The 14793-nt window shown below is 38.4% G+C and overlaps 1 protein-coding gene across 1 annotated transcript; it reads left to right on the top strand.

Moving 5' to 3' along the window:
• The first annotated feature begins 208 nt into the window (after positions 1-208).
• On the top strand, positions 209-13772 carry LOC121526289 (lysophosphatidylserine lipase ABHD12-like). Its single transcript, XM_041812808.1, has 13 exons — positions 209-307; positions 3497-3642; positions 8014-8116; positions 8309-8428; positions 8578-8608; positions 8692-8737; positions 9728-9854; positions 9949-9986; positions 10210-10289; positions 12951-13033; positions 13136-13214; positions 13301-13434; positions 13739-13772. The coding sequence occupies exons 2-13, from the start codon at positions 3540-3542 to the stop codon at positions 13764-13766; spliced, it is 972 nt and encodes a 323-aa protein (XP_041668742.1). The 5' UTR covers positions 209-307; positions 3497-3539; the 3' UTR covers positions 13767-13772.
• Positions 13773-14793: the final 1021 nt, after the last annotated feature.

Genomic DNA, 14793 nt, shown 5'->3' with positions numbered 1-14793 from the left:
AGGAAAACCTCCTGCTGTGAGGGAAGAGTTTGAATGAGGAAGTCAGAAAATATCCTGGTAGGCTTTGCTGCAAGTATGAGAAGCACCAGTCCGTGATTTATGGATGTACTTCTTTGGATTATCCAGCAGATGGTGCTGTTTCACCCAATATTTTTCTGCTCTGCCTGTCTTATATAAAACTACGCCCACATTATGCGCAGGCGCCTTGCAGCTTTGGTTTGACATTTCTGAGCTAGCTTCCTCTAGCAGCCAGTGGTTCACCTGCTGGACATTTAAGCTGCAAAACCAAGCTTTTCTTCTGCTTAAGGTAAGGATTATTAGGAACTTTCTTAACACGTGCATATCAGCAAGGAAGTAAAATGCATGATGTTTATTGTAGGATAAGCACAAAATCTTGAGTTGTTTTCCCTCAAAACAGAATAATATTTGAGCTTCAGATGAACTGACAACCTTCAGTTAAAGCACTAACGGTTCATAGGAATACTACAACCGGTAAATGCTAGGATCAAACAGTAAAACTGAAGATAAAAATAGTATATGTCGTCATTGATTTAGCAGTTAAACTGCTCCATCACAACTATTTTATACCACTGGTTCCCAGCTGGTGGTGCAGGACCCAGAAGTGGGCTGCAGAGTAATTCTTACTGGGACATGGATGAGCTCCTTCAAAGGAATTGTTGCAAAACACTTAAATTTGCTTATAATTGAAGGACAAATGTGTTAAAAGATATGTGCAATAGGTTTGAATGCTTCCAGTTATCATGGTGAGCATGAATATGAATGCAGAAAACACAAGAGTATGTTTTATCATTCAAGGCAAGAGAACAAAAATCTTCAGTGTTTTCAGTGTTGGCACGTGAAAACATAAGGCTGTCAAACCTGAAACTGCATATAGAGACAAAAAAAGTTCAACAAGACAAACTGGTTTGCACACCTGTAGAATACTTCAGAGCAGTGTTACTCAACCCTGCTCAACCAAAGAACATAAATGTTGAAAAATACCTTTGCAAGAGCCACGATCTAAGTGGTGAAAAGTGGCAAAAAAAGGCTTGAAGTAGCAATAAAAATAAGTTAAAGCAAAAATGGGTGAGAAGTGACAAAATAATGAGTTAAAGGTGGAAAAAATGGTCCAAAAGTGGCAAAAACATGGTGAAAAAATGAGTGAAAAGTGACTAAAATAATAATAATAATAATAATAATAATAATAATATCTTGAATTTATATAGCGCCTTTCAAGAAACCCAAAGACGCTTTACAGGAACACATATACATGGACAAACTATGTGAGGGGTAGGATGAGTGTAAGGGGTGGTTTAGTGAAGACTGTAGGCTGTGGTGAACAGGTGCTGCTTGAGACGTTTTTTTGAAAATGTCCAGAGATGGAGCGCTACAAATGTCTGCAGGAAGAGTGTTCCAGAGGGTGGGAGCTGCAGCACTGACGGCTCTGTCTCCATAGGTTCGGAGTTTGGTTTTGGGCATGGAAAGTAGGCCGGTGTCTGAAGATCGAAGGTTGCGGGATGGTGTGTATGGATGGAGGAGATCAGAAAGGTACTGGGGAGCCAGAGCATGGAGAGATTTGTATGTGAGGAGGAGGACTTGTAGTTGATATGGGACTTGATAGGGAGCCAGTGGAGGTGGAAAAAGCAGTCAAAAATGGCAAAAATGTGCAAAAAATAGGAAACAAATGGTATGTATTGGCAAAAGGTAGCTTAAATGGGCAAAATGTGGCAAAAAATGGGGAAAATGGTCAAAAATTGGATAAAAGTGGCAAAAAGAAGAGGCAAAAATTTTGAAAGAAATGAAACAAGTGGTATTTAATGGCAAAAGGTAGCTTATTTGGACAAAAAATGTGGAAAAGTGTCAAAAAGAAGTTGCAAAGTGGCCAAAAAAATAGGACAAAAGGGGTGTTTAATGGCAAAAGATAATTTTGCATGATCTTATGAGGAAGTAAAATAATTTCTGATAAGATCTACAGTTGTGTAGTATGAACAGTTATGTTTATTGCTTAAATGTTCCCGCTCTGCCCACTCAGATCAGCATGACCTGATCAATACTGCAGCTAGCACTCATGATTACAGCTGTAAGCTTGATTTGTGAGATTAAACATGTAAGCTCTGCTTAAGGCTGTGCAATATATGTTGGTCATTAATGTTTTCTTCATCCTCCATGCACCTTGGATGTTGGTGAAGTTGTGCCAGATTTAACCAATTCAGATCTCCTCAGATGTGTATGCTGCCCACGCCAGGATGCAGGCTTTAGAACTGAGCCAGGAGAACAAGCTGGATGCTCCCTCTCCTTGTTAGTCTGCATGACAACGGCATCTGTGGTTTCCCTAAAGAATTTCATACTTTGATTCATCTGACCACAGAACAGTTTTCCATGTTTCCTCAGTCCACGTTAAATGAGCTTTGGTCCAAAGAAGACAGCAGTGTTTCTGGATCCTGTTCACGTATGGCTTCTTCTCTCCATGATCCAGCTTTAACTGTCATTTGTGGATGGCGCCGTAAACTGTGTCGATAGACAATTTTAGTTCCTGGAAGTGTTCCTGAGTCTGTGCAGCGATTTCAGCACAGAATCATGCCTGTTTTTAATGCAGTGGCCCCTGAGGGCCCCAAGATCAAAAGCGTCCAACACAGACCTTTGGCTTTATCCCTTGCTCAGAGATTTCTCCAGATTCTCTGAATCTTTTGATGATATTATGGACTGAAGATGGAAGGATTCAAAGTCTTCACAATTTTACATTGAGGAACATCTTTCTGAAATTGTTCCAGAATTTTTAGATGCAGTTTTTCAGGTAAACCTGCCTATCTTTACATTTAAGAGACTCAACCTCTCTAAAATGCTCCTTTAGTTAGTTTTATTAGTTGCAAAAGGCTCCTTCAGCTTGTTTTTCCAGCCTTTTGTTGCTCTGTCCCTACTTTTTTGAGATATCTTGGTGCCATCAAATTCAAAATGAGCAAATTTTTTTCCTGAAATGATAAAATGTCTCAGTTTCAACATCTGATATGTTGTTTTTGTTCTATTATGAATTCAATATGGGGTTATGAAATTTACAAATCATTGCATTCTTTTAATATTTACATTTTACATGTTTTTGGAATTGTGGTAGTATCATATTAGATGCCATTCCTGGTCCGCATATCTATCCACAGAAGTTTGATTTAATAACTTAAAAGCCTCTGGTTCCTTTTTTTTTTTTTTTTTTTTCCCTTTAGCTAATCGATTTGCATCCTTTGTGCTACTTCCTTTTGAATCCTTGGAAATGCTTCCTCTTTTATCAGCAGCATTAGTGTATGTAGTAGCATGTTTGACTGACTGTATTTGATGTAAACCAATGAGAGTGGAGGACTGGATTAGTCTCAGCTGAACGTTGACCTCCTTTCCTTTCACAACCCTCGTGTTTCAGTGAGAGATATCTGCTGCGTTTCCCAGCTTCACCATCAAACAGCAAGGGCAGAGCTGTAAATTTGGACTTAAAGTGTGTTTATATTTGCAGATTTCCTTCCAGCAGAAGAGGAATACTTTGACCCGTGGCCAGAATGAAGAGAGCGTTGATGTGTCTGATCACTGTTTATGCTGCAGTGCCGGTTATTCTTTACCTGTTCCCCTGGATACTCTACCACGCTGTATTCGCTCACCTGTGTAAGTGTTGTGTTTCTAGTCTGCAGGATTCTCCCATGTTACCTTATCGACCAGTAAGGTGACTATAAATCAGTAACAGTAGGTTTATCATGTTATAAATGCTCAGTGTTGTAGCACACGGGTCATAAACTGTGATCTAACGCTGTATGATCACGTGTTTTTCTCCTACCTTTCCTGCAGAAACATGAGGAGGCTTGATACATGTGTTGCATAGTTGTATTGAGAATTATGCTAATGGTATAGGCTGCTAATTGTGCTTTAAAAGCTGTTGTCATTATGAATAATTCATTAGTGCAGCTGTGACCCATAAACCTACAAAGGTTTACAGTTTGTTGTCTGTTTTAGTACATGCTCAACTCTTATATTTTTGTATTTATGGCACAGCAGACAACAGTGGTTCATCCTCACATTACAGTCGTCCTATCTTTAGAATAACCAACAAAGCTTGACCTATTTTAAAGTCCTCAGCAGTAACAATCAAAGTAGTGTGTCTGAAGCTGAATGAAGGCTGCAGCCATAATGGAAAGGCTGAATCAAGCCGACTTTCATTCAGTAATTCTTGTCCCAAGCAAAATCGAGGAGCTGACGCCTTAAGCCCCCTGATGAACAGCTAAAACCCTCCCGCCTTTAAGCCAGACCCTCTGACAATCTGGAGTATTTCCTATGGCAGGGGTGCTCAACCTTTTCAGCTCGCGGCCCCCAAAATGAAGGTGCCAGAGAATGGAGACCCCCACTGTACCTGAAGGTGGTTGAACAGCCGTGAACATTCAAGAATAGTCGTGTGCAGACAAGGCCACACATAAGGGGGGATAAAGGTGAGCGCTCTCTGGGGCCCAGCCAAACTGGGGACCCAAGGAGGTCAGTGAAACCATGATCCACTCTATAGTTAAGTTGCAATAACCATATTTTATATTAAACCTGAAAAAAAATCTTAACAAAGCAACAAATATCTTATTTAGTCATCTGTGCCGTAGTAAATACCCTTCTTAAAAATCGGCATTGTTTTTCTTAAAAACAGAATCAAAATGGATTGAAAATAGCTAAAATGGGTGAAAATGGCAAAAAAAATGGTGGAAAAGGTGGTGAAATGGGATTTTCAAAGTAGGAGAAAAGGGTTAGGATGCCAAAAAATAGATAAAAGAGGCAGCAATAAATGGCAAAAACAGGCATGAGAAGTGGTAAAAGGGGATTTAAGTGGAAAAAATGGGTGGAAACTTTGGTGAAATGGGTTTTAAAAGTGGGAAAAAGCAGTTTAAACTGGCAAAATAGGTTAACTAAGGCAGAGAAATTGGCAGAAACTTGCAAAAATGGGCATAACAAATAGTCAAATGTAGTTAAAATGGGTGCAAAAAGGGTTGAAAATAGGGTAATAGCTGTAATAATGGGTCAACAGAGCCAACAATACGCAGAAGGAAGCAATAATTGGTTTAGAAGTGGGAGAAACAGTCAGAAAAAAGTCTTGGAAATGGTTTAAAAATGAGAAAAATAAGTTGAAATTGGCAAATATTGGAGGGGAAAGTAATGAAAATGGGTGGCAAATAATAGTGAAAAAATTGGATGGAAAAAAAACTTAAAAAATATTGTTTCTTTAGGGCATCTGGCGACCCCCTCAAAGTCTCTCACGACCCTAAATGGGGTCCCAACCCCCACGTTGAGAACCACTGTCCTAAGTTCTTTGCAAATCCTCAGTATGATTATTTCACTGATACCTCTAATATCATAACCTCCTTCACCTTGTATTTCACCCATATTGTCCTAGTGTTTGGGTTTTTGCTTCAGCTGTAACATGCATCAGGACAGCCAGGATTTCAACCATCCTCCATGTTTGTTTTTCTTTTGGAGTCACATTTGATCACTTGACACTCTGTGAGATCTCGTGTGTGTGAAATCCTTGCTGTGAGATTGTTACTGCAAACGAGTGTTGCCACGGTCTGGCCGGGTTGTCTACAGTGTGCATCAGAGGATTATGATATGAAAAATACTTTTACTGTCCTTATGTCAGCTTTAAAAACTCTCTAGTATGTGGGCAGCCTTACGAGATTTTCTGACAGAGTTATGGTCAGCATTTCTTATATGCTAACTTTCATTGGGCCTCAGAACTATGCAGTGGTTTATGAAGTATTAGCACTGAGACTATGTTTTTTCAGGTATAATACAACATCATAATCATAGCTTTGCTACTATCAGATAACCTTGAAAAGTCGATGGATTGTCCAGATTCCATGTTTCATTCTGATACACTTATTCCCAGTCAGACAATGACCGGATCAATCAGTCATTTAAAGGTGTATATTATGCAAAATGCACTTTTTCAGGCTTAAAAAGCCTGAAAAGTTCCTGTCCACAATCCCCTCAAGTACCAGAAAAATCCATTCCCTTCCACCCTCTCTTTCACCACCTTTCAGAAAATGTGTGCTGAAACAAGCTATTCTCAGATTTTCCCCTCATGATGTCACATGGGGAGTTAGCCCCACCCCTAGGTTCGGTTGGCCCTCCCCGCTTGGATAAAAGTTCCGCCCTCCTCTCCTAAACCTAGTCCCAGAGGAGGATCAGAAGAGCCACGTCCAATAAGCCACATCCATTTAATGCAAGGGGTGGAGTCAGGGGCGGAGTCAGACAGCTCATTAACATTTAAAGCCACAAACATGTAAAACAGCTCATTCTGAGCAGGGCTGAAACAGAGGGGTTTTTAGATAGATATATTCAGCAACAAACTTCACAGGATGTTTTGGGGACCTCTGAGACTGATATAGGCTTGTCTAAAGGGGTAAAATATGTGAACTTTAAGGAGAAAGAGGCGGTACCTGTTTTATTTCTACTCAAAGAAGGGCTGACGATTAATTACAATTTTGCTAAAATGCAATATAGCCTACTGCAAATTGCAGGCGATTTATATTTTGATTTTTGAGCAGAAGAATTGTTTGTGCCAATACTCACAGATGCAAGTCTCAAGTATCTTCATTTGTATTAGAATTTGCAGAAGAATCCTACTTAAGTGTGTAGCATGCTTTTCTATTAAAATAAGAATAATTACAATAGCCCTTGGGGGGTCCATGATCACGCCAGCATGATTTCATCTTGCGCTACTTTTGTCACATGACAGCATGAAAACAAAGACACATTTTGCATCGCAATCACTTCATGTGGAAAGTATGGTCTTTAAGCTTTCTTTCAGTTTTTGATTGATGTCAATAGGCCAAGTACAACAGGAAATCATTTTAATCATTTTGATTTGATATAAAAATGAATGTTACACAAAGGGGACAGTGGACCATGCTGTACAGGACTGGCCCTGTTATTTTGTCATAACTTCATCTTGTAATTTCTTTTTAAAAATGACAATATTTTATTTTAAATGACAATTTTTTAAAAATCCATTTTTGTGGTGTGTTGTGTTTTTTTGGAGGCCCTATATCTAATACAGTAAATTTAACTTAAAAAAGTATATATATATATATATATATATATATATATATATATAGTTTTATAAGGTTCAGGTAGTGTTGAAAAAGATTATACCAAACATGAGCATGGTATTTTCTGAGTGGTCTATTTTGTCAAAAGAAAACTAACAAAATGGCAAAATAGCCAGTGGACTTCTAAGGGTTAAAATGATCATTTCCTTCATTATTAAAACTAATATCAGAATTGCACTTTGAGTCAAAATAATTGCAATTAGATATTTTTCTAACTGCAAGATCGTAAACAATGGCAGCTGGTGAAGAGATGAGCGTGGATGCAGCTTTAGCAGCAATCTGAGCAGGACTTCACAAAATTTCTTTTAAAAGAAGAGCCATGCTGGAAGCTTTTATTGTTGGTAATAATGTTTTTGCTCTTCTCCTGATGGCTTCAGCAAGATTTTAATTTAACCACCTGGCTCCACTGATAGTTAATAATGATAAAGACTGCCTGTCAAGCTCATGCATGCCTTCCATGTCTAATGTTTTGTTGCTCTGATTGGCCTTAAAGCACTGTGCAAGACAGAATGTCCATTCAGTCATCCTCCCAGACACCATCTGTGGGGTGTGGCCCAGATTTATATGAAATGTATCCCATGCTATGTAAATATGAAGCACTGTAGGCATGCTAGGTTAAGTGTCAGATGCAGCCAAACAAGATATTCTACATTTGTATAGTATGAAACAGCATGCAACAAGAAGCCACTTGCTAAAATCTGATAAAACTCAACACTATTTCAACATTTATGCTTCTCTGATTGCTACATGACATCATATTGCAAGCTAATAAGTAAATCACAGTTTAAACCATAAATGCTGCAATGCAATGGAATAAAAAGCTTGTTGAAAACATGATTCAGTGTCGTAAATACTCAGAAATCCTTCTTACCTCGTGTCTTCTCGTCCTCTGCAGTGAGACTTCCATTCCTCGTGGATCTGAGCCGACCTGAAATCTTTCTGAACCACACATGCAACTTCTACCTCAACACAGAGGAGGGGGTCTCAGTGGGAGTGTGGTGGGTCATCTGTTGGTTTCTGTGCCGTCCCTTTAAGTGTCTCAGTTCTATAAAACACATGAACAACCCATACAGCTGTCTCCTGAGTGAATAGAACCAGACTGTATTCATTTAGCCTACATAAGAGCTCTTAAACAAACCCACTGTTTGGTCTTTGTTTGTACCTCTTATCTCTACCTTTGTGTCTCACAGGCACACTCTACCTGCCAGCCAATGGGAGGAGGCCGTGGGGAGAAGCCCTGAGTGGTACTGGGAGACCCTGGGAGATGGCAGTCCTGTTATTATCTATCTCCATGGCAACTTAGGCACCAGGTGGGATGAGAGCAGTGGGAAAGAGGCCCCTGTGTTGCTCCTAATGGAGTCTAGTGGGTATCACAGAGATGGTGCTCAGAGGGGTTAGTGGGTCACAGTAAATGAGTCACTTGTTTGTATTCATTTATGTTTTTGTGTCGTTTCTGCAGAGCAATAGACCACCGGGTGCAGCTGATGAAGGTACGGCCTCTCCTCTAAAATGGTTTTACATATAAAGAATAATTTTTCAGTAAAGCATGACCTTTTTTTTTTTTTTTTTTCAGATTTTAGGTGCTGCAGGGTATCATGTCTTAGCTTTAGACTACAGAGGTAAGATGCTTACGAGTATGCAGACATACTTACTCCTAATGTTTCCTCAAGATGTTGACTTATTTTTCTTGTTCTGCTGGTTTTCCCATTATAATAGATTATTTTACCTTGTTTTCTGAGATAACAAAGCTTATATTTATATCATTATGACAGGCTGATATATGAATAGATCTGGGAGAAAAAAACAACAGGTTAGAATGTTACAATTACAACTCATGAACTTTGGCAACTATTTAAAGGAATGTCATGAGATAAAAATCTGCATTCTTGTATTATCCAAGAAATGTATTATCCTGGTAAAATGTAACACATCTTTGTGCAGTTGCACCTTTAAAGGTAAAAAGCTGGAGGGCTCCAAGAAAAAGGTTGGGAACTTCTGCAGTGAAGTGTTAAATATGGGCCTGTCCCAGCTTTTTTGAATGGTAATGCTTGTATCAAATTTAGTTTTTTTTTTTTTTACATTTTTTTCTAAAACAATTTAATTTCTTACAACATCCATCTTTGTGCTGTTTTCAGTTAAAATGGGATTCATTTTTTTCTTTTTGCACAACGTTACAGCTTTTTTGGGGATTTAAGATTTCATTTTTCCATGTAACTGTAGATTCAATATACATGAAATACTACCTGATTTGAAGTTGTAATATTGAGGATGTTTCAGTATTTGTCACCTTTAGGAGAGTATGAAAAAAGAAGAACATTTTAGTCATGTTACATTCTGTTTTAAAGGGACATTTTGCTGTTTTTTAAGCTGGGAGAAGCCATTATCCTCCAGTGTATAGCCTAGCTTCCCCAGGTGCATCCTCTTTGAAGGGACAACACTCGCTGAAATTCTAATGGCACTCTTATCACCAAGCACCTCAGACAACCAAACTTCAAGAATACTGAAATATCCCTTGAACATTTATACAAAACCCAGTGGTGATATAAAGCAAGTCCAGACAAATACAGTGCCAGAGCATTCATACTGTGCTACTTTATTCTTCTGCTTAGGTTTTGGAGACTCCAGTGGAGAGCCCAGTGAGGCTGGATTGACCAGTGACGCCCTCTACCTGTACAACTGGGTAAAGGCGCGGAGCAGAGGGCTGGTCAGTCTGTGGGGACACTCGCTTGGATCTGGGTAGTTTGTTTTCAGACTTTCCTATAACATTGGCTCTAGTAAGTCACCAAGAAGTTAAACATTAACGCCTGAGTAAAACTGTGCTGTCTTCCAGGGTGGCGACAAACGCCGCAGTGAAAGTACAAGAGCAAGGTGAGATATGGATTATCAACTTAGGAGAATTTCAGTGGCAGTCTGTCTGAAATGTTCTCTGAATTTTAAAGATTGCATGTTTGAAAGTGACTTTTGAGTCTTTAAACATCTTGTGTAGTTATATTTAAGTGATTTTACCTTTCTGATCAGCTAAGATAACACTTCTGTGGGTGTTTTTTAATTTTACATTCAATGCAATCAAATATTTTTTTAATCCTATCAGGGTCTTCTGTTGATGCGGTCATTCTTGAATCTCCGTACACAAAGATCGGAGAAGTCGTCATCAACCATCCTCTCGCTCAGGTGAGGAAAACTGTTTAACTTTTCTCTGTTTAATGAGAAGTTTTTGCATGCACAAGAATAAAAAACTGGCTCAACTTTTCTTATTTTGCAACTGCAAGTACTTAAACATGGGCAGATTTTCTTTGTTGTAATCCTATAGCGTACAGAGGAGACTGAAATTTTTTAGAACTCCATTTTTAAGAGTATAGTTGCCCATATACAGAGGCTGGAGACTTACAACTGCCTGCACAGTTTCCTGGTGCAGTTTGTTGCATGTCTTCCCCCACTCTCCACTCTCTCTTTATTCTTATGAGTGATGTCAAACACGGGAGAAATATGTGATCTGCCCCTGACTTCCTCATTGCTCCAAGTCATCCCACAAAACTCATGGGCTGAATCTCAAGCTCCTTCCTAATCCCTGAGCCCTGAGCCCTTATAGCACTGATACTCAACTAGCGGCCCGGGGGCCATATCAGGCCCCTCAAAGCTTTCTGTCCAGCCCCTGAAAGATCATTAAATTCAGAAAAGGAGGAACAAAAGATGTTGTGCTTGTAAGGTTATCTTTTGGCTTTAAATGTCTGCAGCTGTTAAATCCATCCCACAAACAACTAATATTGAAATAGTTTTAGAATCACTTAACATTTGATCTGTTTTTACAGAAATTTACTTTCATTATTAGTAGATATTTTTAAAAAGGGTTACGGTTGGCAAAAGTGCTGCAAAAATGACCAGATAAAGCAGTGAAAAGGGGTTACAGAGTAGTAAAAAGGGGTTATAAGTGGGTTGTGGAGTGGCACAAAGGGACAGAAATTGGCAGAAAAAGTTAAGAGTAGAGGTTAAAATGTGGCAAAAATTAAAAAAGATGAAAAAAAGGGCAAAAAGTGTCAAAAATTGGTGACAAATGACAAAAATAGTGCAAAAGAAGTAATGAAAAAGGGCTAAAAGTGGCAAAAATGGATTAAAAAAGGGCATAAGAGGGATAAAGCATGCGGGAAAAGTGGTTTAAATGAGTTAAAGAATGGCAAAACTGGGTTTAAGAGGCAAAAATGGCCTTAAAGTGGCAAAAATTGGTTTAAAGTTGAAAAAATGTAATGAAAAGGGGTTAAAAAGAAGCAAATATAGAAGAAAAGTGGAAATAATAGATAAAAGAGAGCACAAAGTGGACACATACATACATACATACATACATACACACATACTGAAGTGAAAAGTGGTTTAAATGGGGTAAAATCTTGCAAAAATTTTGTTAAAGAGGCATGATGGGGCAGAAAGTATCAAAAGGGGTTAAAAGTAAAAAAAAAAAAAAAAAGTTAATATTGGTGCTAAATCATAATTGTTGAGGGCCCATTCTCTGGGATTTTCAGGGGCCCAGCCAACTCTGTTGTCAAGCCTGTCTCCTTGTGGCCTGCTGATTAATAGATAATAGGGATAGAGCTCACTGGTAATGTCTAAAATACAAATACTACTACAACAATATTTCAATCAAACCAAAATGTTTCTTTAATTTTTGTTTATGTGAAAGTCCGGCCCCTAGAGTTTCTATGGAGACTAAATCTGGCCCTTATGCAAAAGTACTTGATGCCCCTGCCTTATAGTATTAATTGACTGCACCTGGAAAGTGATTGGATGCATGAGGCTGCAAGCACTCAAAGTGGTGGAAATAGGAATTGGACAGACCTTCGTTTTTTCAAAGTCGGCATCTTGCAGAGATAAAAACAAGCTTGCCTCGCCAATAAACCTATATCCTCAGTGGATGAAAGCTGTTTTATGCAATATAGTTACGGAAAAAATCAACTTTTTTGCAGCGTCAACGCTTATTGCACCTCTGTTTACCTTTTCATTCTTTTCACTTCGCTTTTATAGGGTTTGCATCCCCAGGGAATCCCTATCATATGTCACTATGCTATGAACTATGGGAAATTCCCTCATGCTAAGTCTGCAGATATGCCCACTCACAGAAAGGGTGCATGAAGGGCTCAAAAAGTCTGTGACTTAGCGGGAACGTGCCTTGAAGTCAGTGAGTGTGTGAGAGTGGACATTGACACTGGGCCATTTTGTTGGCAGGTTAGCTAGCTGACTAGCATTGGGAGTCAAGTGTGCATTGTTGACCTACGCTCTGGTGGTGTAAAGATAATCCAATATGGATCGGTTAACTGAACAACATAATTTCAGAATGTTAGCACAGGAGGTGTGGCATTAAGTCTGTTTTATAAATAAAATAAACTTTTATTATTATGAAATTATCTTGTTTTCCCCTTTTTTGCAAATTTTTGTTGAAGCAAAAAGTTATTTTGATTCAATAATCAGATTGTACCAGATTGAACCGGACTGAACCGAATTGAAAAGGATCAGACCGAATCGTTCTATATTTTAATGAATTGTCAGTGAGTTGAATCCTAGTCTGTGAATCGAGATTGGAATCGAATCATCTTGGGAAGGAGAGATTCACACCCCTACTACTCTGTGAGAACAGGAGGCTGAATGGACAGCCTGTCATTGCTGTGTTCTTTGGCCTACCTCACCTTATAGCTATGCTCATCTGGTACTCAAATGGATGGATATTTCTTAACTAACATGCATAAAAATGACAGATTTCAACCAAACCAAACACTAAAAGTTTAAAAGGATTTAGCGTATTGGAGCACACGGGCTAATGTAAACATGTTCCTGCTTTTCTTGCAGATTTACATGCTCTTTCCTGGACTGGAGAGTTTACTTTGGAACATTTTGGAAAAAAACAACATCTTGTTTGCCAACGATGAAAAGTAAGCATGCTTTTATATCACAAAGATGTTTTTGCTTTATTCATTTTCTATATTTAGGAACTTTTACTCAGGAAATGACGTCTTTTTCCCCCGAATCTGCAGTTTAGAGAAGATGAGCACTCCTCTTCTTATTCTACACGCAGAGGATGACAACATGGTTCCTTATCAGATGGGTGTGAAGGTACACTCATGCTTCTTTGACTGTTTTCTATCATTCTCATGAGATTTCACTTCCTCCTCTCTGAATCTTTGTATTTTTATCTCCAGCTGCACCAGATCGCCCTCCAGACTAAGAAAAAGCACAACTCTGACGTTCGGGTTGAGTTGATCTCCTACGCTGCTGATCTTGGATTCTGCCACATTGACATCTACTTAGATCCAAATCTGACAGATGTTGTCACGTAAGTTTGGTCAGATTTCACTGAATTTCTACTGTGAATGATACTTACAACCCAAAATCCAAAATAGTCGGGACGCAGTGTAAAATGTAAGTAAGAGACGTTTGAAAGTCATTGCATTCTGCTTTGTTTTCATTTTACACGGTGTCCCAACTTTTTTGGAATTGGATTGAAATTCTGCAGACAATAAAATTAAAGAAATACATACTGCTGAGGGTGCTAACATTAAATGTGGCTTTCAGTGATTCAAACCATCAAACAAAGCTCCAGAGTGAAGAAATATTTTTATTTTCTGTTTTTGTTGCAGGAAATTTCTACAGAACCTGAGAGAGTGACAGAAATAGAAAAAATGACTTTTATCTCAAAGACTTTAGGAGAAACTTTTGCTTAAAGGTGGGACAAATGGACCAATTTTACCACAAAGGAGCAGGACTCTATCCTTCTGTGGCTCTCTGAAGAAAAACGGACTTATGGGATGTATGAGAATTACTTCAAACTTTAGAGGGTGTTTTATTTTCTCCGTTTCTTTCTGTGTTTGTTTTTATTATAAATATGACAAATGAGTACAAAAACACCATAATTAAACAAATGGTTGAGATTTTATTTTGACCACTACTGCACTTCAGATCACATATGAAAGAGGTTTAACCCCGTGACACTGCTACAGCCGAGTACATAAATCTCAGAAACGTGCAGAATTATTTAATTCATTCAGGACAAAAAGGCACAGTTAAAGGTCCAGTTCAGTCTGCTGCTTAGTTATGACATCCTGCTGAAATCTTGCAAACAGAAACTTCAATCAAACATAAATGACTAAATGTACTTTTGACTCCTCCTTCCTCTCTGACTCTCAAACTTCAGCCTTGGAACATAATCTGGATTAGAACTCAAATTATAGTTTTAAAAATAAGTTTTAAATCGAGTAACAGATCAAAGTGCTTAAGCTCCAATAACAATTGCACATTTATTAGAGGTTAAATGTTAAGAGAAGAGGCTTAAGGGCACTGAAAAAGAAACCAAAAACAAAAAAGGTGTTTTTTTTTTATTCTGAGAAAAAAGAAACAATTCTGAATTTAATCTCAGAATTTAGAGATGAAAATAAGAATTATGAAAGAAGTCAGAATATTGAGATTAGAATCAGAATTCTGCATTGAATCTCATAATTCTGAATTTAAAGTCCCTGTAAAGTGAAATCTAACTAGATATGTTGGAGTAAGGTTGCTATAAATGTGAAAACACTGAGATCTATGCATGTATGTGTGAACACGACAGAAATCTGGGCTGATGACATCACCAGTCTTGATGGGGAATAACCCCGCCCCCCTAATACAATGATATATAATCACAGAGCAGTTCATCTCA

The sequence above is a fragment of the Cheilinus undulatus genome, linkage group 18, assembly GCF_018320785.1.
Source record: "Cheilinus undulatus linkage group 18, ASM1832078v1, whole genome shotgun sequence".
Lineage (NCBI taxonomy): Eukaryota > Metazoa > Chordata > Actinopteri > Labriformes > Labridae > Cheilinus > Cheilinus undulatus.
The sequence above is the reverse complement of the archived record's forward strand: the minus strand, read 5'-3'. Positions and strand labels throughout refer to the sequence as shown.